Raw genomic sequence first — 25,639 nt, 5'->3', positions numbered from 1 at the left:
TTGGAATGTTGGTAAGTTAAAATGTATTATTAAAATTTCTATACAGATTAACGATCAAAATAAGGTATATTTTTCACAGTCTGTAATGTTTTGTCGTTGGAAATTTAGGGCCAATGTGTAATTTATGATTTTTGTATTTTATGTAGTTTGCCTAACTAAGTATTATCATTACTCAATGTTGGCACTCATGCCGGTTTATATATGTCAACTGGTGACAATTTTGACTACCTTTTTGAATGCTGTAAAGAAATTTGAGTGTTAATTTGCTTGGATTTTAAATAATATTTTATTATTATCCTGTTAGTAAATACATTTTACTAAACTAAGTTTTATCGGTTTTGTATTTAGCATGTTCTTGACTGTTCTAACCTAACTATTTACATATTGTGATAATAAATGGTAAGTATTTTTGTTTATTTATTTCTTAAGAAAAATGACAGTCTTTATTAATTTTACCTAATAATATTTCTTAAAAGAATCAGTATTAAAATTTTATATAAATTCAAAATTCATTATTATTTCTATTTAGTTACAGAATTAATTTAAAGATTAATTTTAATTTTTTCATAAAAATGCAGCAAAAATGAAATTTTTACTAAAACTAATTTTTGATTACAACTTTTTATTGTAATAAATAGCTTACTTACAAGAAAAATCCACAATTAGACAATATAAACAAATATCATTTTCTTTTTTCAGATATAATGGATCCCAAAGCACTTTTAAAACAAGCTAGAGAAGCTATAAAAAATAAAGATTATGCAGCTTCTTTAAAAATAAGTAAGGTAAGTTTATAATTTATAATATTTAATAAGATTTTAGAAATACAAAAAGCAACATGTTAACCATGTTTTAATATTTACTGTATAAACACTATATTCTCATATTTAATTCTATACATGGATAACAAATTTAATGTATATGTTGAGCAAATAGTTTTCAAATGTTGTCACTTCTCAGAGAAGAGCATAAAATAATCTTTTTGGTGAAAAACTATTAAATAATTTATCAGACAATTTCTAATATAGTTATTTTATACATTTAAATATATTATTTCAAATTATTACTGAAATATAACATGAGAAATTTCATTTAATATTTCAATTAATATTCCTATTGAAATACCTGGAAAAAATCCCCACATTTAATTTCTTAATTCTATTTTTATCAATGTTTCACGATGGCAGACAATTTAAAAATTGACTATTCCTAAAGGAATTTCAAATATGCGGTTATTTCATAATTTAAGTGTGGATATTTATTTGAAATCTTGTTGCAGACATTAATTTATTTTTGTTTAAGTAATAAATTAATTTTTGAATTTTCTAGACAATACTTCAAAATGATAAAACAAATTACATGGCACTGGTATTTTTGGGACTGTCCGTTCAAGAGGTTGGTCCCAAAGCTCAGGCTGTGAACGCGTTTAAAAAGGCGATTCAAGAATCGCCCGACAATCCGTTGGCATGGAACGGAATAATAAGTTACTACGAGAAAAACGGTACGCCGACCGAAGAATCGAAAAAGGAACTTTTCGACGCTTACATTAAGATAACGAAATTGGAATCGTATGTATGAACATATTTTAAATTCTGTTTCTTAAGGGTGATTTCAGGTCTGATAGAAAAATAATTGAATATTGCCAAAAAATTATTGATTTGGGACAAGGCAAAAATGAAGAGTTAATTGATATTTTGTATAACGTTTCCAAAAAGGCCGCTGCGACGGACGAGTTAATTTCAAGCGTACTGGAAATGTTAATAAAGATATACGAAGGTGCCCAGGATCTTCCTGCGACATGCACTGAAATATATGAACAAAGCTTGATTACCCTCATTGGTATTCCTAAAGCCATTACATCGCAAATTTATTCTTCTTATATAACTATATTGAACAAACGTAAAGAGTACACTGAAGTTTTAAAAAAAGCTGAAGAAATGTATGAGAAATTTACCACAAATACTATATCATTAGAGTGGATTTGTAAAGTATTTAATCAGTGGTATGTTGAGGGTAATAACATGGCGGAGGAATACGAAGAAAAGGCTTTTAAGTACTGTGCCGATTTATTGAAGTTTGATTCACGAAACTCCATGGGTTTATTTACAAAATCCATACAACTTATTAAAGAGAATAAAACAATTGAATCAGTTAATCTGTTGACAAAAGGTGTTACATTTGTCTCTTTTAGTTATTGTTGTTACTATCGTTCTGTTTTTAGTGACAACTGAAAGACCAGGTTTGATTCACGCCTGGTTTTTGTTAAGTGAACTGTATATAAATATAAACTTGATTGAAGATGCCAATCAGGCATTGTCTAGGAGTGAAAAATTGCTCAAATCTATGCAACAACCCAATCTTGCACTGAAGGATAAATTAATCGTGTTAACTCTAAAAAAAATAGGCCAATCGAACTCCCCAGAAGACTGGAAAATGTCTGAAGAGATTTACAAAGTACTTGTACTAGATAATATTTTTTGAATGGTATTAACATCATGTTTTACAGGCTGCGTCGGAAAGTGTAAAGAAACAATGTGAATTAATTTATATGAAAATTCAAATAAACTTGGGACATTATTCCGAAGTTGAAAAGAAACTAGAGGGAATTCAGAATGAATTAGATCGCGTGCTATTGTCTTCCTATTTGTTGTTCAAGCAAGAAAAATTTTCAGAAGCACTGGAAGTTTTGGACAAGAAAGTTTTTGAAAGTGACGAGTATTACATTCAACTAGGATTAGTCTACTGGGAAGTAGATTACACCAAATGTCTGACGCCTTTTATAAAGGCCGCCAAAATAAATCCCGACAGTTACTTGTGTTACACACTTTTGGGTCGCTATTACCAACGAACAAAGCAGCTGGACAAAAGTCGGAGATGTTTCGAGAAGGCTTTCAAATTGAACAGCAAAATTAAAGAAACAGCAGTTGAACTATTAAAGATTTACATTGAACAGGAAGATTTGGTAAGAAAAATTAATTAATATTAATTACAGCCTGACGTTTTTATTTTAGGATGCTAATATTAATTTGTTAACAACATTAACCACCAGTGTAATCAACGAGAAAAACTCGTGGGCATATCTTCTGCTGGGACTGACTCATTTAGAACAACAAAATTACCATAAAGCCATTGAGAATTTGAGATTTGTGATCAGAATAGATAAAAAAAATTCGTAAGCATGATTTTTTAATAAAAATGAGCATATTTATAACTAATTGTATTGATTAGACACTGTTGGGAGGCCCTAGGAGATGCTTATATGGCTAGTGGTGCCCACAAAGCTTCTGCCAAGTGCTACCATAGAGCATTGGAGTTATCTGAAGATTCGGTTTATTCAAAGTTGCAATTGGCAAAAATTAAACAGGTACATTGATCATTTTATTTGCTCAAATCATTTAACATATATTCACCGGTAGATTCTTGGCGAATACAACCTGTCAAGAATGGAGTTCAATGAAATTGTAACAGATGATGCTGACGTTTACCTTGTGAAATCATTGAGCACAACATGTTTGTATCAAGTGCGCCAGTGTTTTCGTGAAAACAGATTTATATCAGCGAAGGCGCACACCGAATATTGTTATAACAAACTTTATCCGTAAGTTCGAGTCTTGTGCTTTCACCTCAGATGTTTAATTTGCTTTGTTTAGGTTCGCAGAAAAATATAATTACTCCTGCTTATGGAAGATTTTGTCCGAATTGGCATTCCTTGGTACCAGATTGCCTTCGACGCACGGCTACTTGAATTTGTTGTCGAAAACTTACGACAACGTAGAGGATCTGTTCGAGCTCGCCTTAACGTAATATAATATTACAAATTTTAAAATATGTACAATAAAAATTGTTTCAGCCATTGTTCAAAGGCCATCCAAATTTGGAAGAGAGACAATCCGACCCTCCGTTATGATTTCGCAGTAATTAATTTTAATTATTTCGAATATTTAAAGCGTACGAACTCTAAATCGACTAAAAAGAGGACGCTACTCGATGCAGCTTTTAATTCTGTGAAGTACTGCGTGAGAATTCAACCGGGCACATGGCAAAACTGGAATTTACTCGGTTTGATTACAATGAATCAAAGTAGGTGTTTTGTTTAAAATATGATAAAACACTTCTCAAATTTAATCTTAAAGTCTTCAAGAACTATCTATCTTTCTTGAATTGCTAGAAGTTTTCTTGCTAATTTAATATTTTAAGGATACTAAGGAATAATTACATGATTTAAAAACTCGTTCATATTTTCAGGTCCTCCGAACTATGCTCTGGCTCAGCACAGTTTCATCAAGGCGACCACGGTGGGGTACAACTGCACGACCGCTTGGTGCAACTTGGGCGTCCTCTACTTCAAACTGGGCGACATCAAACTGGCCAACAAAGCATTCAGCCAGGGGCAACGTACCGATCCTACCGCCACCAACAGTTGGATTGGGCAGGCCCTAATCGCCGAAGTGCTTGAACCTCCGGAGGCGATGGACTTGTTCAGACACAGCACATTGTTGGGCTCCAACTCGCAAAGCGCACTCGGATATGGGCACTGGGTCTGCCAGACGTTGGTCAATTCGAAACGCAACGCAAAAATTTATGAAATTGACAACATGCACGCCATCCCCGTCGCTTTCGATGCTCTCTACCGTTATACAGGTACGTTTTTTGTGTTTTAATGATGTAAGTGTGTAGGAAGGCCACAACTAAGAATTCAATCTTCCTGCTGTTTTAATTATAGAATTATGTGTAAAACGATAGGAAGGCTAAAACTGACATTTTGTAATCCTCCTGTTTTACAAGTTATTTACGGTACGGAAGGGTTATTAAAAAATGTTATTAATATAAAATAATTTATTTAGTTAACTTCATCTAATAAATAAATATGAATAAATAATTAATAAATACTATGATTACATTTGGACCTTCTTCTCGTAGTCTGGGCAATCGGGATATAACTCCGCACATTCCTCCTCGGAGGATACTGGTTCAGTGGTTTTGTACTTGTTGTAATCCTCATCACTGAAATGAAAAAAACAGTCTTAGCCTGGTTCCATTTGTAAACCTATGAACTTACTTTAGCCAATCGTATCCAGCTTTCAAGATTATGGTATTGTTCGCCCTGTAGTCTGACTCGCACACAAACCTCCTCTTGCAGTCCAGCGACGTCAGGTGCATGGAATCAAACGCCAATTCGGTCAGGTTCACCCTACAATTAAAATTGCTTACAAACGAACGGAGACAAAAACAAACGTGAATACTTTTTCATCATTCTGGCGAACGTTTCGTATCTCTCGAACAGTCCGTCGGCTTCTTCGTCGTTGGCACTGCGGCCGTGCGAGGGCGGTCCGTAAGAGTCGCCGATGGTGTCGGCGCCCGGTGGAGGGTGGTCGACGGACGGACCGGCCGAATAGGGTGAGAAGCTGCCGTCGAATCCGGGTGGACCGGCAAAACTGCCTGGTGCGCTGTAACCGTGGCTAGGCGCCTGGATGTAGATCTTCTCCGGGCCGTGGTCGTGGTCGTAGATAATCGGGGTTTCTGTGCAATTCTTTGGGTTTAGATTTGTGTCGGTACGTTTAACACGTTACTTACTCTCTTTGTTGAGGTATTTGAGGAAGGCGAACACCTTTGCTCCGGCGCATAGTACCGCAAATATGGTTCCGAAGAAGAAAATCAGCTTGAATTTGATGGCCAAAAATGTTAAGTACGTGAATCCGGCATCTGTTAATCAATTAACGGTTACAAGTGGATTTTTAATTGTTTATTGTGTTACTTACATATTAAGTGGTATGGAAAGTGATGCTTCTTCTTTTTGTAAATTGGATAATAATGGTCATGTCCTCCTCCAGGTCTTATGATACTACTTTGTCCACCACAATACACATACGCCACTAAACAACACAAAAGTATTACGTATTTTAACATTTTGTCAAACCAATGTCCTTCTTCACAGACGTGTTTTGGTACTGATGGTGTTACTTATTTTAGTTTGCTTTATATACTGCGGCTGTTTTATCAATTAGATCCTCGGCCGGTCTACTTTTATTTTCTATCTTCTTAATTTAACTAGTAGGTGAATATCAATAAATATTTGTTCGGCAATTAGCGAGACTTTCGTCCGTTTTAATAGGGAAATGTGTTTATCTTACGAATGAGAGTGCGAGTTTTTTTCTGATGAATTAGTGTCATAATTAATTTTCCATGAGGCACGAATTACTATAACAATAATGCATTACTATAATAAAATACAGCTTTGTATTATATGAAAAGATACTCAAGAATCAAAGATCTTTTTAATACAAATATTTAATCTAAAATTTACAAGGAATATTCATTAGTTTTATGAAATTTTGCAGTAACAATTAATATTTTTTTATTTTACTTTTAGTTGTTGAGGAATATCTTTTAATATAAATATTAACCCTAAAATTAACAAGGAATATTCATTAGTTTTATGAAGATTGTTCATCAAGAATTTGTTTAAAATTTCGTAGAAGAAATTAATTTTTTATTTTACTTTTATTTGTTGCGGAAGATCTTTTCATTATAAATATTAAATCTAAAATTGGCAAGGAATATCCATTAGTTTTATGAAGATTGTTCATTAAGAATTTGTAATAAATTAAATGTTTAAAATTTCTTAGTCAAAATTATTAATGTTTTATTTTACTTTTGTTTGTTGAGGAAGATCTTATTATAAATATTAAATCTAAAATTAACAAAAAATATTCATTAGTTTTATGAAGAATTTTCTTTAAGAATTTGTAATAAATTAAATGTTTAAAACTTCACACTAAAAATTAATAATTTTTTATTTTACTTTTATTTGTTGAGGAAAATATTTTAATTATAAATATTAAACGTAAAATTAACAAGGAATATTCATCAGTTTTATGAAGATTGTTCTTCAATAATTTATAATAAATTGAATGTTTAAAATTTCGCAGTAAAAATAATAATTTCTTATTTTATTTTTATTTGTTGAGGAAGATCTTTTTATTATAAATATTAAATCTAAAATTAACAAGAAATATTCATTAGTTTTATGAAGATTGTTTTTCAAGAATTTGTAATAAATTAAATGTTTAAAATTTCTTAGTAAAAATTAATAATTTTTTATTTTACTTTTATTTGTTGACGAAGATCTTTTTATCATAAATATTGAATCTAAAATTAACAAGGAATATTCATTAGTTTTATGAAAATTGTTCACCAAGAATTTGTAATAAATTAATCTTTTTAATACAAATATTAAATCTAAAATTAACAAGGAATATTCATCAGGTTTATGAAGATTGTTCTTCAATCATTTGTAATAAATTGAATGTTTAAAATTTTTTAGTAAAAATTAATAATTTTTATTTTGCTTTTATTTGGTAATAATATGTAATGTTAATTTTGTTTTGCACTTAATGATTGGAACAAGCCATGAACAATCTCTAAATTTAAAATTTTTTGATTTGATCCAATTTTGAAGCTCATTTTAGTTTGTCAATTTTTTTTTTTTTAATTTGATGGTCTTAATAATTTTTAATCATATTATTATTATACTTTTTTTTTTGCTATTTATTATTAGTTTTTTGAACACGGCATGAATAATCTCTAAATTACAATTTTTTGTGATTTTGTTCAGTTCGTTTTGATGTACATTTTTACAATTTTCATCCCAATTTCAATGTTTAACATCCTATTTTTTTAATTATATTGTTATTATAGTATTTATTACAATTCAACGTTTGAACATCTATTTTTTAATTATATTGGTATTATAGTATTTATTACATTTTTTTAAATAAAACGTGATATATAAATTAAAAACATTTTATTACTAGATGTAATAATTACATTATTGTATAGATATATATAAAATACTACATGTATATTCTGTATTGTAAAAATAATGGTATATTCAAACAATAATTTAAGAAGTAAAATCCGAAATATTAAATCTTGTAAAATATATGAACATTTTCAATATTACTGATGCTGCATTGAATCTTCTATTGAATGCTCCTTCTAAGCCATTCACGAATCAAACGAGTAATGTAGAATATGCCAAAATCGGCTAAAAATACAATGAATCTGATCATGGGACCAAGGGGTGTGTTTTCAGGGGCCGGATCTGAAAATATGTACGTTGAATGGTTGCTGAACTTATCATTTTTATACTCACATGAGTCGTTATTGTCGATGGCCATGCTTTCAATACTTTCTTTCGGATAGAAAAATAAATGGAGAGAGTGAACGTGACTGCTCAGTAATGTCAAATTGAATTTTATAAATTTGATGTAACTAAGTTGTGCATTAATCTTTAATTGTTTTGGAATAACACAAACGTACTTGATTTCAATTTTTATTGAATAAATATATAAATAAATAAATACATAAATAAGTTAATACATAGATAAATTACTACATAGATAAATTGAAGAATATTATTGAGTCTTTTTCTCATAATCGTCGCAGTTTGGGAACAATTTGGAACATTCTTCCAAAGTCTCAGCTGGCTTATCGGGTTTGTATTTTTTATAGATATCGTCACTACAACAACAATAATTGATATATTAATATAAACTTCAGTAGGGTTTAGTGTGGTACTACCTTAACAAGTCGTAGCCAGCTTGAAGAATAACGGTGTGCTTCGCATTGTATTCAGCCTCACAGACGAATCTTCGTTTGCAGTCTGTTGTTGTAATATTCATAGAATTAAATGCTAAATCGGTTATGTTTAATCTGTAACAAAATTGTTGATTAAATGATATATGGTCACTGTGATTATTATTATTATTACTGGCGGATCATTCGACTGAAAATGTCGAAGTTTTCGTAAAAGCCAATTTCGTCTTGGCTTCTTCCTTTAATGGTGGTGTATCTACGATCATGGAAACCGTACCCATAACTGGGGGCTTGGATGTACACAGCATGTGGATGATGGTCGCTATGAGCAACCACAGTAGTATGTTCTGTGAAAAATATTATTAACTGACGTTTCGTTTTTAATTATCACAATACTTACTTTCCTTGATGGCAATATACTTTAGCAGTGCGTTAATTTTTCCACCGATACAAAATATCAGAAATACAACACTAAAGAAGAAAATCAGCTTAAATTTTATCGTTAGAAATACAAGAAACTGCAGCCCATGATCTAAAAAACGCCGAATTAACATTAAATACAAATACTATTACCCTCAACACGAACATAGTAGAGCATGATGGTGGTGATGGTAGTAGTGGTGACCACGAGACGCATCCACATTGGTGTCATCACAGCGGCACGCCGATATGATTGCAATTAACAAAATTAATTTGTACATTGTGACCGACAGACAAACGCAAACTAAAAATATTAAATACTTGCCCTTTCTTTTTATACTTCAATTAAACACATTATGTGTTCCGTGTGCGTAAGTAATTAGCACGTTGGACACTTTTGGTTTCGTTTCTATTTCAAATCTATTCCATTATATATAGGTGAGTGTCACAGCTTTGTTTGATGATCGATTAGAGCGTTGTGTTCCGCTTTCCTAAAATTTTTACTGAGGTGTTTTCTCTCGTTTATCATTAATCAATGTAATTCTAGCTACACATCGGACGGATAGCTGCGCTTGGAACATGCTGGGCATCCTGTGCGAACGTTTGAGTCTAAAGGAGGCCGCCGAAGTGGCGTTCAAAAATGCTTACGATCACGTGGACGAAAAACACAAGGACAAGGTGCGCGTTAATTACGCACGTTGTCTTGCACGAAATGAAAAGTACTATCAGGCCGTGGAGATGTACAACAGTCTCAAGGCTGCGAACATCAGAAGCGGCAGCGGATTAGCATTTACTTTGTTCAAAGGTAACGGAATGAATTTAAACAAACTCCTAATTAATGTCGTTTTATTGTCTTCAGCTGAACAATATGAGGATTCTTACACCACGTATGAACAGGCGTTGCATTGGTTAGCCGAGGATGAAGGGCTTCAAAGCGATATGTTGGTTGCCTTGGGTTCCATAGCTTATTTACATCAAGGGAAAGAAGCCACAAAAACATTGTTACTTCAAAGGTTGATTGACTAAATTAATTAAATGAACATTATAATGTAATTAATTTACAGCATTCAGTTGAAACCACCGTCTATGTGGGGCTTGTACTCTACGTTGTCCTTCGGTATGCTTCATGACGATTATAAATTGGCCTATTTGGTTATAAAGGAATTGGACAAGTATCAGGATGATACAGAATGTCTGGAACATTACGCAAATTTGTTGTCATATTTTTATTTAGTTCAGGTACTTCAGGATAATGTTACTCCAAGGAAATTATTCAAAAATAATGTATTTACAGGGTCAACACATTAAAGCCGCCAGAGAAGTAAGCAAACTAATCCATAGACATCCACACATGGCTAAACTTTGGTATTCATTAGCCAATACATTGTTTTATTCTGAAAACCACACCTTAAGTACGAAAGTCTGTATGACCGCCGTGGAGTTGGGAACAAATTCGATAGATATCTCAATGGTATAAAGAAATCTACTTTTAATTTACATTTTATTTCATACGTTATTTCAGCCTTTACGATTGATCTCGCTCAATGCTATGGTCGAAGGAGACGAGGAAAAATCCAAACTTACGGCACGAAGAGCTCTTCATTATAATCCGAGTGCACCAGAAAATTGGGCTTGTTTCCTGTTAACATTTAAAGGTACTACTGAGCAAGAAAATGACCTACTTGAACACATCATATCATTGTCGCCTTCATCCACTTTATTGAAATGGACTGAAGATAGGCTTGAGTCAAATAAAAGTTGATAGTTTCAATAAAGTTTATTAAAAATATATTTTATAAAAATAAATGTTTTGCAAATTAAGTTATTTAAAACATTTTTATTATAATAATTAAAATTAACATAGTCCTAACACAGTCTTAGCCTGAAATCGGAGGTATTAGAAAAAATTAATCAGTTAAATATATTTCTTACATTTGTAATACATATTCCTTGGTTTCTTAATTCTTGCAACTGATTTAAGCCAATTTCGGCAACCGAAGTAATTTCCTAGAAATGTATAAGGGACAAATTAATGGAGTGTATAAATATTATATTATTGTATTACCTTAACGTAGTACTTCTGTTTTTCCTTAGGGAGATAGGGTAGTAAGGCAGCTGCATACACGTACTTCGAATTATTGCAACAAATTTGAATAGCATTCTCCAAGTTTAATGAGTATAAAACAGGACAAGACTGGAAAATGTTTATTAATTTACTTGTGAGATATAAAAGACATTATTTTTACCTGAAGCATCAAAAAACTTTCTACATAAGCTTCATCTGTCTCATCAGATGACAGATTTCTTGTATTAAAAGAATGTTCTATCAACTTCTGCCAAGCAATGACATAAAAGTTCTTGTACTGACATTTCTTATTCTTCAAAAAGTCCAGGTACATTTTTAAATCTTTATACTAAAAAAAAAATATATATCAGAAACATTACTTTAGCTAATGCAACAAGAAATCACTACCATGTCTAATTTAATTGCAGCTGTTACAATAAATTTCCAATACTTAAGGTCACCTATGGCGTAAATAATGCAAATTGCTGCCATCACACTTATGGCTCTAGGATTGTTATTTTCAACAGAAACACGCTTCAACAGTTCCTTCTTGTTGTAATTGTCGATTTCATTCATATCTAATGTGAATCCAAACAACTCCAGCTGACTTAACAGTGTAAGTTTATCCACGTGGAACCTAAAATTACGACCATTAATGTATTGATGTGGTGGCAACTTAACCAATAATTACATGAGTTCCTCGTAAGTGGCCTCTGTAAGTGAAAGAAGGGACTCCTTGTCGGAAATTGCACAAAGACACTTTAAAGCTCTGGCACCATACTGCAGGTTCTGCTTATCCTTCATTGTCTGATCGTCCGTTCCTTTGGCGTACAAAAATGTTTGCCAATACACATTGGTACCGCTCGTGCAGAGGTACGCCGCCCTCTTTAAACTGGCGTCGGTCTTCGTGAAGAACGACGCGTCAGTTGAAGCACTTCCGGTTATGGTGAAGTCCATGTCGACTACGTTCTCACTTCCCATGAGCCAACTGTCGAGCAAGCTGTGTCGAATTTGGTTAACGTTCAATTGGAAGAAAGCGCTTAGCTCGTCGACGGCCGCATTTATGTCCGGACACTTCACGTTGACGCAATCAGCTTTTCCCACGATCCTCTTGTCCATGTACAAGGCCATGATCAGTTCCTCGGGTTTGGAGACCAGCTCCAAATATTCCGGCTCATTAAGTGCGTACTTGTGCAGGATATGTGTGGCGGAGAGGCTGAAATACTTCTTTTCTACCTGTAACAAAATGAATACATCAATTTGTAGACAACGAATCAATATCTTCTCCAACAATTATGATTTTCTGATAAGTCAGTGGTACCGGCAGCTTTAAAAACTTACCTTAATGAAAGCTTTCTCGTTGGCCGTGTCGGGCTGGGTCTGTTTGTATTCGACGGCGCATCGGTAGCACATTTCGGCCGCGGCCACCTGATCCGCCCCCTTGGGCATGTAAATCATCAGGTTGTAGATCGCGGAAGCTTTCTTCTCCAAATCGCTGATGTGACTGATGCACCTGTCGACTTCGGCGAGCAGATCTTGGTGACGCGGCGTCATCTGCCACTCCGGGTCGGTGTTGTTGCCCAGGATGCCGCTGCTGGTCACCTCTTTGATGACGAACAGACAAATGTCGTCCATGCTGAGGTTGTTCTTGAGGACGCTGATGGCGCAGAACCAGTGCTCGTACGTTTTGAGGTTGACTTCCGGACGGATGATGTTCCAGATATCGCCGGTGAAAAGTGAGGGCGAGAACGGTAGACGGAACTCGCTGAGCGGGTCGATGCTTTGGACGTCCGGGAAGACGGTGTACCATTGTTCGATTTCGCTTTGACTCGGGCTGGAGTAACGTTTATAATTTTTCAGGAACGCAAGAATATGCAATTGTTGTTCTGTGAGGCTGTCCATTTTATTTTTTATTTTTGATATCGTCGTCAGAATGCAAATTAGGACTTCGTAATGATAGAAGTTTACCTACGGTACGATACAACGTTTTACAATTACAAAAACAATACAAATAAATTAATTTGCTTACTTTATCCCATATTTCTGTTAATATTTTAATAATACTATTTTTGTCAGTAACTTTGTTGATTATTTTGGTGCACAGTTCAATCAAGTCACTCTCGTTGTTTCGTAAAATTAAAGATCTTCGATTGCACACGTCCACATCTATGTCATACTTTGGCTTCCAACCCAAGAGGTGTTGTTTCAGGTACTTTGCGTAATATTTTTGCACGCTCATAGAATAATCACTGCAGTATTCACCTATAAAATTGTGGTCTAAAATATCTAGTTTGATAAAGTGCTCCAGTCGGTCGTCGTAGTTCAATTTAATGAACGTTTCATAAGACATAGAACCAATGGATTTGGAGAACTTGTTCCACCACTTAATTATCAATAAAGCTTCATACAATGGGGAATTATTCACATTCATCTTCTTCGCTTTAAATAATCTAAGCGACACAAATGTCAAGTCCAGCAATTTAGTTGGTGTTTTTCTGTAACGCCTAAAATAAAAGAATGAAAGTGTTATGTTAGCCCAACTAGTTTTAGTACTTGCCTTAGAGAGACCTCTAAAATCTTGACCGCATAATTCGTTTTGACTCGCGTCAAGAGCGAATACAGAAGCCGGACGTCGAGACTGGGGGCGGAGGTGACCGTTTGCAACAGTTTTGGCATGCAATTTTCGCACAATATATCGTCCAGTTCCCAGTACAACTGAGCCGTGAGGTCCGTACGAAGGGTGGCGTTTTGGAGTGTGTCGATGATGTGGAGGGCACCCATGTAGTGGCCTTCCCGACACAGATTGTCGATGGTGGAGTGGTGCTGTTCTAAATATTTTAGGAATTGAGGACCGGGAAGTGGCCCCTCGGTCACCGAGTGGACGAGGTATTTGTGTACGGGATTGTTGAGTGTCGCTGCAAGACGAAAGGGTAATCGTTAGGTGATGGATGATGGATCATAATTGATTGGGGTTACCTAAATATCTTGTGAATTCCTCGAATACTTTTTTGATGGAGGTAAATGTGTTGTAACCGGGTACCACGTAAGGTTCGATCAACATTTCTTTGAACAATCGTTTCATGACCTGGCTTCTAGCTGGACATGTCAAGTAAATGTAACTGCTTACGAAGTTGTATACTTCTATAGTGGCCAATTTGTCTTCGTCTTCAGCAATGAGCATGGCTTTAATCGCCATCTCTCTGGCCAATTTGAGACCGGACAAAAACAAGTCAGAGCTAGGTTCCAACATGTTATCCGAGAGATTGGTATCGTCCATAAGTGTCGTACCCAATGATAAATTAAAATTGTCCACACCGATCGTTTTAAAAATGAGTATCGAGCATAAACAAAGATGTTTAACACTCGCCTCAGTTTCTAACATGTACCTACGAAGAATTAATTTAAATACTGTTACGTTACTTATTTTATATAATAACTTACTCTCCAGCCTCGACGATTAGGTTCATGTTCCGCAATTTTTCACATGCCAACAGTATAACATCATTTTTATCCATGGATAAATAACTGGCCAACTTTTCACACTTACTAAGTACAGTAGACATGTTTTCATAATTCATAATTAAATTTTCCAGAATTTCTTCTCGAACCCTTTCCTTTTCTGATTCGTAGATCATATCTTCGACTTGAACATGAGAATTAAATTCCTTGTTCAAATTATGAACTTGTTGAATCAATTTTAACTCCTCTGCATAGTGTTTCTGCAAGGGTTTTGGTCCGTTCTGTATTAACCTCGTATATATCGGGGATGCTATTTCGTAGTAATTATCTCGGTACATAATCTAAAAAATAGTAGTAAGTATATACTACTTGTGAATGAAGGGAGTCGAGGGTTTTATCAATTTTGAAGAGGTACGAATTATTGAGCTAAAGGGAGGTGGTTTTCCCCTCAAAGAGAAAGTTGCATGGAATTCGATAGGAGAAACACAACTTCAATAATGTACTCACGTTCAATTTACTCGTGTTGCTAAGTTGACTTTTAATAAACCCTCCAATTATTTTAGAGGTATTATAAATCTCCTCCGGTGTGTTTTCGTCTAGAATCTTGAGAGCCTCCTCAAATTTTCCAAGGCGAATAAGCACAGGTATCATAACTGAATTTGCTCTTTTCCTTTCCATAGGAGACTTGCAAAGTGTATAAACATCTTCAACCATTGTAGGCTCACCAACACGGACGATTTTCTTCGTCAAAAACTCTAGGTGAGGGTCAATTTTGATGCTGACCTGTGGAGTGTATCACATAATAAATCCACAATGTATTTCTAACATCAATGTAGTACTTACCAGTTTTTCTTTCATCGCATAACTGTGTTTTCTTAAAACAAGCCTGCGAGGCTCATTCCTAATAAGTTCAATAATTTGAGGATCGTTCAGTTCGACAGCATCTTGGGCGACCTTTCTAATTTTATCGCTCCAAGGAATCTGTGCGATGTTCAATATAAATCTAATAGCCTCAATTTTCGTCGATTTAAAGGATATGTAATTCAATACCGGTTCTAGTAATTTTGACCAAGCCTTTTCGTTATATTTTGTTAAACTCTATAAAAAAGTGTGTGTAGTGAATACTATATTTTGTTTTACCTAATTACCTTTATTCCTTCAAGAAGAACACTATCTGGTTCTAGATTATTGTCCTCTAAGTATTTGAAAAATACGTTTTTTAAAAATTTATCGTAATCAGTGATGGTCCCCAACATCATAATATTAAGAAAGAATTTAATCACACTGTTGGGTCCCTAAAACACGTAAAGATGTGAGGTGACAACCCTTTAAGCCAATAAACTGGCTCACCTTCATGTAGTCGCCAAGTCGAATGTTAATTCCGCTGATTTTAAATCGTTGCAATCCATGTAAGGCCTTTATCAACTGGTCTATTTCATTGAGACAATCTTTGTTGAGAATGGTCTGCCTTTGGAACACTAAGTTAGTCTCTTGGCTGGCCCGGAAAAGCTTCATGACAGTTTCGGCGAACTCCAGAGCCTTTTCGGGAAACTTTTTGATATCCCTCTCCATGTATAGCACTTTTTGATACAGCCATCTGACGAAACACGGCAATGATGACGGGTTATAAGACAACGTCAATGGAATGAAGGTCGGCAGGAATGATTGGTATATTTTCTCTGGCAGCTGAAATATAATTTGATGTGCCAAAACTGTTTCAGATAAAGATTTTAGATTTGAATAGAGTCGAAAATTTTCAATTATAATTTGAAAACACAAATGCCTTCATGCAGAATAAGATGTATCTAATGAAATTAATAAGGGATCAACATATTTCAGTTTCATCAAAATATATAATTATGACCAGATTTTGAAATGACCAACTTACGTCGTTAAAGTAAGACAATATCGTTTCCACAAATTCCGTCGATATTTCTCTTGTGGTGACTTCATCCAGTCTGTTGTACAAAATTATGGATTCTTCAATTTTATACTAAAAACCAGTTATGCATTAAAATTGTTAATCATATATGTAACGCTTACTTGTTTGATGTATGATTCTATTTCTTTAAGCAAGTCGCATTCCCAAAATGTAATCCACGCATCGGAATTCGTGTTTTCTGGAAAAACGGCCACGAATGTGTCGAATTTAAAAAGCATCTCGGTGAGTTTCTGTTGTAATCTGTCAATTTCTTCCGCCTCCTCATCATCCTAAAAACAAATCGACTGAAATCACAAAAAACTCAACATTTACCCATGCATTACATGTGACTTTGGTATCAAGGAGCATCCGTAGTTTAAAATGATCCTGATATTATCCCGATCCTCACAATACGAATCATTCGCCATTGAAACGCAGATCGTTAACTTGAACAAATCATCGTTGGTGATCGAATCCAACAAACTGATTAAGTTATTGATGTCGTCGGTGGTGACTGCAGTTTTCTCAATGATCAGCTTCGCTTTGGCCTTGGCGATCAAGACGGGATCCAAATGGAACATCTTGACTATCTGTTCGGCCTCGTCGAATCTGTTCTTCCTGATTAGGCGATCGAGACGTCGTCCCGGCTCGGTTTCGGACACTTGCACGATGCGCACCTGTCCTACGCGATCCTTTGCGATCTCCTTGACAATGTACATTGTTTCGTCCAAGATTGATTCCGCTTGTATGATGCTAATGTCCGATGACAATTTAATGGAGTAAATCTCGGACAAATCTGAAACAAATGTGATTGAAATACGGTTTTGGGTTGGTCTCTTTGGTTTAATTTACCCGGATAGGTGAACATTTTTAGGTAAGTTTTTCCTTGGTCGTCTGGCACGGTAACGCCAAGAATGTTGAAGTTTCCATTATTGTCGGTTGACACTGAAATTGTACTGAATAAACAGTCGAAATTTAACGGGAAGGTCAGGAGATTGTCCGGGAATATTCTCACAATTTTGCCGGCAGCGTCCAAACCTAAAAGGAAACTGAAAGGCGCATTTGATAAGGTTCTAAATATATTCGAATTACTTACTAGGGCAAAGAACATATTGTCCTGCAATCGTAAAATTCGCCGTACGCTATTCCTTGCGTAATTGTATTTAGAACAACGAGATTGTCTGTGAAATTTAACATCAGATAAGGGAAGCTGTATGAAGTGGCTTTTAAGTTTTTCATAAAATTTTGAAGTAACTCAACTTCCACATTTGTCTCTCCCTCTTGTGAATGAGTCACAGATAATCTAAAAAATTCGTATATAACCAAAAATGTTCTTTGAAATACCCCAGTACAAGTACCTATAGATTCTTCCTACTGTAGTCACAATTATGACAGAGTATTTGTTGTTTGGGTCAGAATACTCAATGAAACATCTCATAAAATTCACTCTGCATGGTATTTCTGTGTCGATAATATTCCTGAAATTATTATTATAACAAAGATTTTATTTCAAACATATTTTCTTACTTGGAGAAAATTGATTTGACTCCAGAAGTACTCGATTCCATCACGAGGACTTCGCCGCCTTCCATGCATATCCATGAGTATTTGCCATCTGGTGACACTTGAATCACATCTATTGGATTTTCAACTCCGGCCGAAAATACGGAGGAACACTCCTTATCAGCGAATATCTTTAATGTTTTGTTAATACTGCAGAATATCTTCCCATTGTTTATCAAGGAGCAGATTGTCACATCTGAAGGCACCTAAAAAATACAGACGACATATTTTAATATGTTTTTACGTCCTACTTCAATAATGATTAATAAAAAATTATTTACTTTCAAATTAATACCATTTTTCGATCTCCATATACTTTTAATGAATAACCCTGTATATTGGCTACCTCTTGTTAGATCAATACAATCGTCATTTCTTTACTTATTGATTAAGGTCATAGAAAATTTACTCAAAGACGACTTTCTTTGAACAACAAAAAAGGTTTCTTCATGGCAATGTAACACTATAAGTTGTATTAAAGATTCAAAGGAAGTGTCAAAATGTTGAATGGGCAGTTGTACTGTACAGTTTCAAAGTTGGTAGTTACAGAAAAATCATAAAATATTAATTTAAACACGTTGTTCAGCAAAAAACATCAAAAGGCCCAACGTTGTTGTGGTTACTTTAGAAAGTTATTGATCAAACATGGTAAAACAAGCTTTAACAGTGGAATAGAACTACAAATATTTATCTAACGAAGATATAATAATACAATTCAACATGACCACAAGTAACTTCTCCCAAGAATGTACCAAAATAAGGTAAAATTTAATAAAAAAAAGTTATTTGAACTTAAAAATTTCTTTTCCAGCCTTGATTCGATAGATGAAGACACTGAAGTGCCCTGGTATAGTCTGATTCAGAATTTAGCACATGATCAATTGTTAATTTTAGAGGAAAAGTTTAAACAAAAATATCCTATTGATGATACGAACAGTGAAAAACAAGAAGGCCTTAGTAAGGAACAATTTTTGGATGTCGTTTGTGAAATATACAGTAAGACAACTTAATTTCTTTAGGTAAATGTTTAAAATGTTAAATTTTTAGACAATCACAACTATTCTGTGCAGTCGTTAATATTGTTTGATAACATATCAAAGGGCGAGAAATTTAGAATAACTTGGAATGACTTCTTGGACTTTCTAATAGAAAATCTAGAGCCTCAAACAACAGAGAAATTATGGCTGACTTTAATGCAAATCGAGCCCAGTCCCCAAACAAAGGTTAGTATCCACCATACAATTATTGATACTACTAACTTCAACATTTTAGAGAGACACCATAGTAAAAATAGTACTAATTGAAACGAAAAAATATTTTTGTTATGCGATGCTTTCGAAGTACGGTAAGGTCGGTCTGTACGACGGAAACTTGAATTATCTAACTGGTTACCATGTGGCAATGACAAGAGCCGACCTATCTAAAACCGAAGAAGAAAGAAGACGAAGAAACCGATGGATAACCGACGCCATTTTTTGTCCCGATGTTTTAATGTTCATTGTCACCAATTCCGCCAGAAGCATACTGATTTACGAAGCTTCAGGTTTGAATCACACACTTCTGTGGATGATTTTGTCGGCCCCGAATATTATCGAGGTTTCCCACATTATTTTCCCGAGGTCAACGCATACATCATTCTTGTTTTAGTGCATGGCTTACAAGTGCTTCAGAAACGAGCCGTTCAAAGAGAAGAGCGTGTTGTTCATGGGCCAGAGCAATGGCGACTTGCTCACGTTCGAATTTCAACAGCCCAAGATAAGTTTGATGCGGAAAAAGCACAACGACAAACTCAGTTTGTTTTATTGGGCGGAACTGCCGGACGAAAAGGAGTTTGTGGTTGTTAAATGGAAAAGGAAACTCCACCGGAGCGCCATAAGGCACATAAAATATTTCGAAGACAACAACACGGTGGTGACCTGCAGTCGCGATCGAAACGCGTCGGTGATTAAGCATTTTCACGACGTCAAGAGGAAGTCCTACTGCTTCAAAATGCCGATGGGCGCAACAACGTTTGCTTTGAGCAGAAAGCTGAAGTTGCTGTTGACTGGTGGCGACGATGGGATCATAAGAATGTGGAATTCGGTGATAACGTCGCAGCCCACGTCCACCCTTTACGCCCATTCCACGGGCCTGGTTGACATACAAATAGCGCAGGAATTGGAAATATTTTTCTCCTGTTCCAGAGACGGGGTAAATAATGTTTCGATAGTTACGGAAAAAACAAAATTTGATTGCCGCATTCAGTTGTTTGAATTATTTAGTTGTCAAAATGAAAATGGCTGAGCAGGTCGGTGTTAACATCACTCTGTTCGAACCGTTTAAAATGCAAACCGAGGACGTCTCTTCGTTCTTCTATGGCTTTGCCATAGGGCTAGGTATCGGAGCATGCTTGTTCGTGACCTGCGGAGAGGTACAGCAGAAATTAAATTGGCGCACTATCCTGGCGTCAATGAAAAGGTGCGCATGCTTTCTCTGGAACAAGCTTCGTAATTTGAAGCCGAAAAAACCGGCCCTCGAGGACATTAGAAAGAATCACTTGAGACGCCGCAAGCGTAGACTACTGGCCAAGTGCAGGACACTGGAGACAATCCCGGAGGAGGGTTCAGATATTTCTGATTAATGTCATATTTCTAATTGATGTCATGTTTCTGACATAATTAATGTTATGAGTTAATTATGAAATAAACTTATAAACGAATATTACATTTTTAATTTATTTATTTTTGTTATGCTTGAGTGATGATTGATAGCATGATTTTTTTTAGATAATAAAAGTGTGGGACATCACTAATAATCGTTGTATTCAAAGTATAAATATAAAATTCCCTTCGTTTGGGATACAGGGTAAAACTATTGAATGGGGAATACGTTGCATTTATCCGGGGCCAAAAAGGAAACCTTTAAACGAAAATCAAAAAGAAACTGACGTTGATTACAGCAATTTTGACTTTAGAGACACTGAAAAGAAAATTGTCTCAGAAGTCGAAGATTCAAAGTACTAATTATTAGGTACAAAAGTTACAAATAAGTAAAAACTCTTTTCCAGGTCCATACCAGACGTATGGGAACGTTCTTTTTTACTGGTTACTTGTTGTAATTATGTAGCGAAAATTAATGTGGCTTATCAGGATGAAAATATAAAGAAGAGAATATGTGCACCACTTTTACAACCACCCCCATTACAAAATAGCGTGTTAATTCCAGTTGACTGGGCAATTTCTGAAAAACTCTGTGCCAGGTCTGTTATTTAACAATCGAAAAGCAAGTAAAAATAATATCATCAATTTTAGGCAAGAACCAGATGAAAGTATTGAATCTACACAGATTAACCTTGATGAACTGGGTTTTATTCTTAACAAAGACCTTTTAGAAAACCAACATTCAGACATTAATTTTAGAATAGGGTGTTTAGAAAGGAAAAAACTAATGGTAACACTACAATGATCATCCTTTGAAGCGGATAATTTGAAATTCCTAGACCCCCGCCTTCACCAGACTCCAGTCCAATTGGATACGTATGAAACTGCCTTTAGAGACAATTAATTTTTCAAGGAATTTGGTGATATTAGTTTTATTACTGGTTTAAAAGCTCTGCTTTTGATAAAATTTGGTTTAATTTATGCAGGCGATTATATTGTTTATTAAAATTAATTTTGAATAATTTGTTGCTATATGCCATTGGTCTTCTTACTTTTTAAATAATTCAAATTATCCATTTCAAAGTCTCAGTGTATAACCAAACACACAAATTTAATTTTTAATGATTTTAGATGCAAAAATTCGTTGCCCAAGGGGCGCCTTATTTGGCATTGGATTTGTATGAAATTGCAGAAATTACAATTCCAGATTATTTGTCTCCACCAACCAAGAAGAAGACCAAAGATCTAATAGAGAAAACTAAACAGTTATTAATTGATTCATCCCATAAGGATGAAATATTTTCAAATTCAATATCATCATCCTCCAGATCAAAATCTTCACGAAGCAGTATTATTGAATTACCATTGTAACAATAGTGAACAAATTAAATAAATGAAATAAATTTATGCAAGGCTTTTAAGTATATATTATCACAAATGAAATACTAAAATATTAATTTTAACACATATAAATTACGAATAAATTACATACTTGGTAAAATATACATCAATAAAATTCTATTACTTATATACACATACATATTCAATATTGACTGAAAATTAAAATATAATTATGCTTTGTTAGGCGGATGAATGTCCATGGTTTTGCAGACCCAACTGGCAATATCCACATCTTCAGACTCTGCTTTTTTGATCCAAGGATGATTCATTAAAGTTTTCAAGTCGGCCCTTTCGGCTGGATTTTTCCGAAGGCATCTATCCACGAAATCCTTGAACTCGTCAGTGAAGACTCCTGAAGGAAGTTTAGGTGGCGGTTCATTAACTATATAATCGAGAAGTTCAAAAATAGCCATTGGTCTGGGTTGACTCAAAGTACTGTCGGGCGAATCGGCACCATTCCTTTGTTGAAATATTGCAGCTAATGTTTTGGCATCTGGCGTAGGAATCGGATACATTCCGATGGCCATTTCAACCAGCGACAATCCCAGGGACCAAATATCACTCTGCACAGAATAATGCGTTCCTTGTAGTCTTTCGGGCGACATGTAGCTACGAGTGCCAACAAATGAGTTTGCCATTGAATCTATAAGTTGACCAGACACTCCAAAATCACAAATTTTGATCTCTCCGCTACTGTTGACCAGAATGTTGCTTGGTTTAACATCTCTGTGCATAATGGAGTGTTTTTCCCTCAAGTAGCTCAAGCCTTTCAATACTGCGGAGGTTATTTTGCCTAGTATATTTTCAGGGATACGTCCAGCCTTTTTCAAAATCAAATCCAATGATCCAGCATCCATATATTCCATACATATGCTAATCTCACCATCACTATAGAAAGCCCCATAAAAACCAACAATATGGGCAAAGTTGCATGTATGTAAAACCTTCAGCTCTCTAATAATTTGCTTTTTAACTGGTGGCTTCACCTCCAAGTGGATCAGTTTCCTGGCCATGATCAGTCCACATGTCTTGTGACGTACCTTGGTAACCACACCCCCATTGCCTGAACCCAATTCGCCCAACTTCTCGAGATCGTCGTCGCCAAGATCACCGCCTATCTTCTCCTTCTGCCAGAGAAAGACCTCGACCTTGCGTCTCTGCGTGTCGTCCATGTCCAGCTCCTCCAAATGGGCAGTCAAGTGGTCAATGCTGGTGCCTCTCAGCAGGTCCGTCGGCTGGCTGTTCTGGTCGTGGTACGACGGGTTCGTCGGCGTCACAGTCGGCGTCTGGTCAACCGAACCCGGCGGTAACGTCAGGTTCAGCTTGTTCTTCGACATTTTGCTCATCTTATGACTGCAATTCGGACACACGATCACTTTCACTTGTTACCATAACTGGACCACGAACCGGTGGTTGGCGCCGTTCTATTAGGGGCGGATTTTTTGTTCTCACTTCCAGATTGGTTAATTCATAAAAACATTAATTAGTTTGCAACCGGTGGTTGTTTTGACAACCAATCGGCGATTGACGTTTGACGACAGTGTTGCCAATCGATTGACACAGTGCGGGACATATGATTTTACTCACATTTTCAGGTTTAGAGTATCAACATTAAGTTTTCCTTAATATGAGTGAATCCTTAAAATAATTATTAATCTATTTAAATGTTAACTATCCCTTTTTAAGGTTTAATATTAGTAGTGTAAGCTCAGACCTAAATAAAAATTTGATTTTATGATGATGATTAGACTAAAAATGTTAAATTTTATTCTATAAATTAATCATTAGGAATAGAAAATGTTTAAAATCAACAGTATAAAAGATTTAAGGTAAATTGTTGGCATTTATTAAAAAAAAATGATATTTGGTCATGATAAATTATACAAAAAAAATTGTTAACTAGTAAATATTCTACTACATATAACAAATGTGTTAAATTAGCTTTTAAATATATGTATATACTGTACAAATTACAAATAAATCCACAAATGTTTTAATGAGTGAAATCATTTGATCAAATTAGAATATCTTCCTTTAAACAATTATAGCATTATTTACTTACAGCATCATTTTCCGTTCTCATGCAAACTACAGTTGTAGCCTCATAGAGATTGGTTACATCTCCAAAACATCTTGTGCCGAAATTAATCGTTTCATCCGCACTGCTAAATCCAGTCTCAACAATTTCAAAATCCATCTTGTTAATTAGTCCTAAAAAGTTTAAATGTTGTACACGTACTTCTCATGATAATTAAATATTACCGAAACATAAATAACTCGATCATTTAATTACAATAAAACACGATCACAAAACGCATAAAAACAACAACCAACTGACTTTCTTCAAACTTTTGAAATGCAGTGTGGCCAACAGAAACATATAAATATCACTACATTTGTTTTTGAATACAGAAAACTATTTTATTGACTTATATTAAGCATACATATTCTTTGGGATATTCCACATCCAAATGAAAAGTGTAATCGAAATGGACAATTTGAAAATTTTTTGATTAATGAAATATAATTTTTTTTTATGTGTTTATCTATATTGCAAAAAAGGTAGTATTGTAGAATATTTTTAGCGTATGCGTCAACTTGATTTGAAATTATCTGTTTGGGAGATTTTATACCACATAGTTGCCTGATTTCAGTTTTAATAAAATATGAAGAGAAAAATGTTGTTAAAAAAATGTCATTTAGGTAACTGAATTCTAAAACAGATAAAATTTGGCTAATCCTACTTTATTAATTATTTTTATATTTACTCTATATTTCTTTGATAGTTTAATAAAAATTTCATTATTGAATAAATTTAGAAAATATTTAAGAATTAGGTAAATTTATAAAAGGGAATAATTTTTATAAAAAATAAAATTCGAATAAATAATATAAATAATATTAAAATAATATAACTTTAACAAAAAAATATATTTATATATTTTATAATAAAAGACAAGAGATTTAAAACAAATCTATTTATCAATGCATTGGAAATAAGTTAAAAAAGAATAAAAATACATTTTTAATTAAATATAATACGATTGTATATTGTAAAATAAGTTAAAATTTTACTTACCAAAAAATAATGGTAATAATAAAAATGCATAAACAATTTAGAAATATAGCGCCCAAATAATCTATAAAGTAAAATAACTTAAAAAATGACTACCAATAAATTAAAAATACCAAAGAAGACAAAGAATACCAAAGAAATAAAAATATTATGTTTTAAAATCGAAAATAATATGTAAAGTGAAATATATTATTTGAGCATACCAATATATTAAAAATGTAATTACCAGAAGAATAAGAATAAGACATATATCCTGTAATGTAAAATATTTTAATTAATGAACGGTAATCATCAAATTAGAAGATAGTCGGAGCTTTTATTAAACTTCGATCAAAGTTTTTTACAACAAAATTTAGGGTTTAGTTTTAAATATGCAATAAACAAAAAAATGGTAGTTATAATTTTATTATTAATTAAAAAAAAAGGTAAATCAAATCATCATATTTGATGTGGAACAACCCAGTTACAAAGTAAAAAGTTAACCGAATAGAAGAGAG

The 25,639-nt window shown here is 34.2% G+C and overlaps 5 protein-coding genes across 6 annotated transcripts; 1 reads left to right on the top strand and 4 right to left on the bottom strand.

Annotated features, from left to right (window-relative positions):
• Nucleotides 1-3: 3 nt before the first annotated feature.
• LOC109609504 (tetratricopeptide repeat protein 37) lies at nucleotides 4-10,839 on the top strand. 2 transcript variants are annotated; one of them, XM_020026166.2, is made up of 17 exons: nucleotides 4-11; nucleotides 700-785; nucleotides 1,330-1,568; nucleotides 1,616-2,169; nucleotides 2,222-2,454; nucleotides 2,507-2,962; nucleotides 3,012-3,172; nucleotides 3,229-3,364; nucleotides 3,417-3,598; nucleotides 3,651-3,800; nucleotides 3,851-4,080; nucleotides 4,246-4,641; nucleotides 9,566-9,823; nucleotides 9,878-10,031; nucleotides 10,083-10,257; nucleotides 10,313-10,489; nucleotides 10,541-10,839. In XM_020026166.2, the coding sequence occupies exons 2-17, from the start codon at nucleotides 705-707 to the stop codon at nucleotides 10,778-10,780; spliced, it is 3,822 nt and encodes a 1,273-aa protein (XP_019881725.1). In that variant the 5' UTR covers nucleotides 4-11; nucleotides 700-704; the 3' UTR covers nucleotides 10,781-10,839. The 2 variants fall into 2 exon arrangements, with proteins under 2 accessions (XP_019881725.1, XP_049816944.1); XM_049960987.1 differs by lacking the exon at nucleotides 4-11 and adding an exon at nucleotides 210-399.
• Nucleotides 4,772-6,004, bottom strand: LOC126264164 (uncharacterized). Its single transcript, XM_049960989.1, has 5 exons — nucleotides 5,760-6,004; nucleotides 5,575-5,703; nucleotides 5,244-5,520; nucleotides 5,060-5,191; nucleotides 4,772-5,004 (listed from the first exon to the last, which is right to left on the bottom strand). The coding sequence occupies exons 1-5, from the start codon at nucleotides 5,905-5,907 to the stop codon at nucleotides 4,896-4,898; spliced, it is 795 nt and encodes a 264-aa protein (XP_049816946.1). The 5' UTR covers nucleotides 5,908-6,004; the 3' UTR covers nucleotides 4,772-4,895.
• Nucleotides 7,790-9,554, bottom strand: LOC109609506 (uncharacterized). Its single transcript, XM_049960990.1, has 6 exons — nucleotides 9,185-9,554; nucleotides 8,999-9,130; nucleotides 8,774-8,945; nucleotides 8,584-8,715; nucleotides 8,156-8,523; nucleotides 7,790-8,104 (listed from the first exon to the last, which is right to left on the bottom strand). The coding sequence occupies exons 1-5, from the start codon at nucleotides 9,297-9,299 to the stop codon at nucleotides 8,418-8,420; spliced, it is 657 nt and encodes a 218-aa protein (XP_049816947.1). The 5' UTR covers nucleotides 9,300-9,554; the 3' UTR covers nucleotides 7,790-8,104; nucleotides 8,156-8,417.
• On the bottom strand, nucleotides 10,777-24,446 carry LOC109609503 (uncharacterized). The gene is made up of 24 exons (XM_020026165.2): nucleotides 24,329-24,446; nucleotides 24,129-24,277; nucleotides 17,991-18,232; nucleotides 17,822-17,941; nucleotides 17,560-17,766; nucleotides 17,316-17,512; nucleotides 16,808-17,259; nucleotides 16,586-16,753; nucleotides 16,431-16,535; nucleotides 15,893-16,228; nucleotides 15,691-15,837; nucleotides 15,386-15,640; nucleotides 15,050-15,325; nucleotides 14,525-14,883; nucleotides 14,060-14,469; nucleotides 13,641-13,998; nucleotides 13,113-13,587; nucleotides 12,425-13,051; nucleotides 11,775-12,319; nucleotides 11,492-11,720; nucleotides 11,265-11,432; nucleotides 11,084-11,212; nucleotides 10,951-11,025; nucleotides 10,777-10,900 (listed from the first exon to the last, which is right to left on the bottom strand). The coding sequence occupies exons 2-24, from the start codon at nucleotides 24,261-24,263 to the stop codon at nucleotides 10,874-10,876; spliced, it is 6,042 nt and encodes a 2,013-aa protein (XP_019881724.2). The 5' UTR covers nucleotides 24,264-24,277; nucleotides 24,329-24,446; the 3' UTR covers nucleotides 10,777-10,873.
• On the bottom strand, nucleotides 22,069-23,605 carry LOC109609505 (dual specificity mitogen-activated protein kinase kinase dSOR1-like). Its single transcript, XM_020026167.2, has one exon. The coding sequence runs from the start codon at nucleotides 23,410-23,412 to the stop codon at nucleotides 22,237-22,239; it is 1,176 nt and encodes a 391-aa protein (XP_019881726.1). The 5' UTR covers nucleotides 23,413-23,605; the 3' UTR covers nucleotides 22,069-22,236.
• Nucleotides 24,447-25,639: the final 1,193 nt, after the last annotated feature.

Source organism: Aethina tumida, chromosome 1 (assembly GCF_024364675.1).
Source record: "Aethina tumida isolate Nest 87 chromosome 1, icAetTumi1.1, whole genome shotgun sequence".
Classification (NCBI taxonomy): domain Eukaryota; kingdom Metazoa; phylum Arthropoda; class Insecta; order Coleoptera; family Nitidulidae; genus Aethina; species Aethina tumida.
The sequence above is the reverse complement of the archived record's forward strand: the minus strand, read 5'-3'. Positions and strand labels throughout refer to the sequence as shown.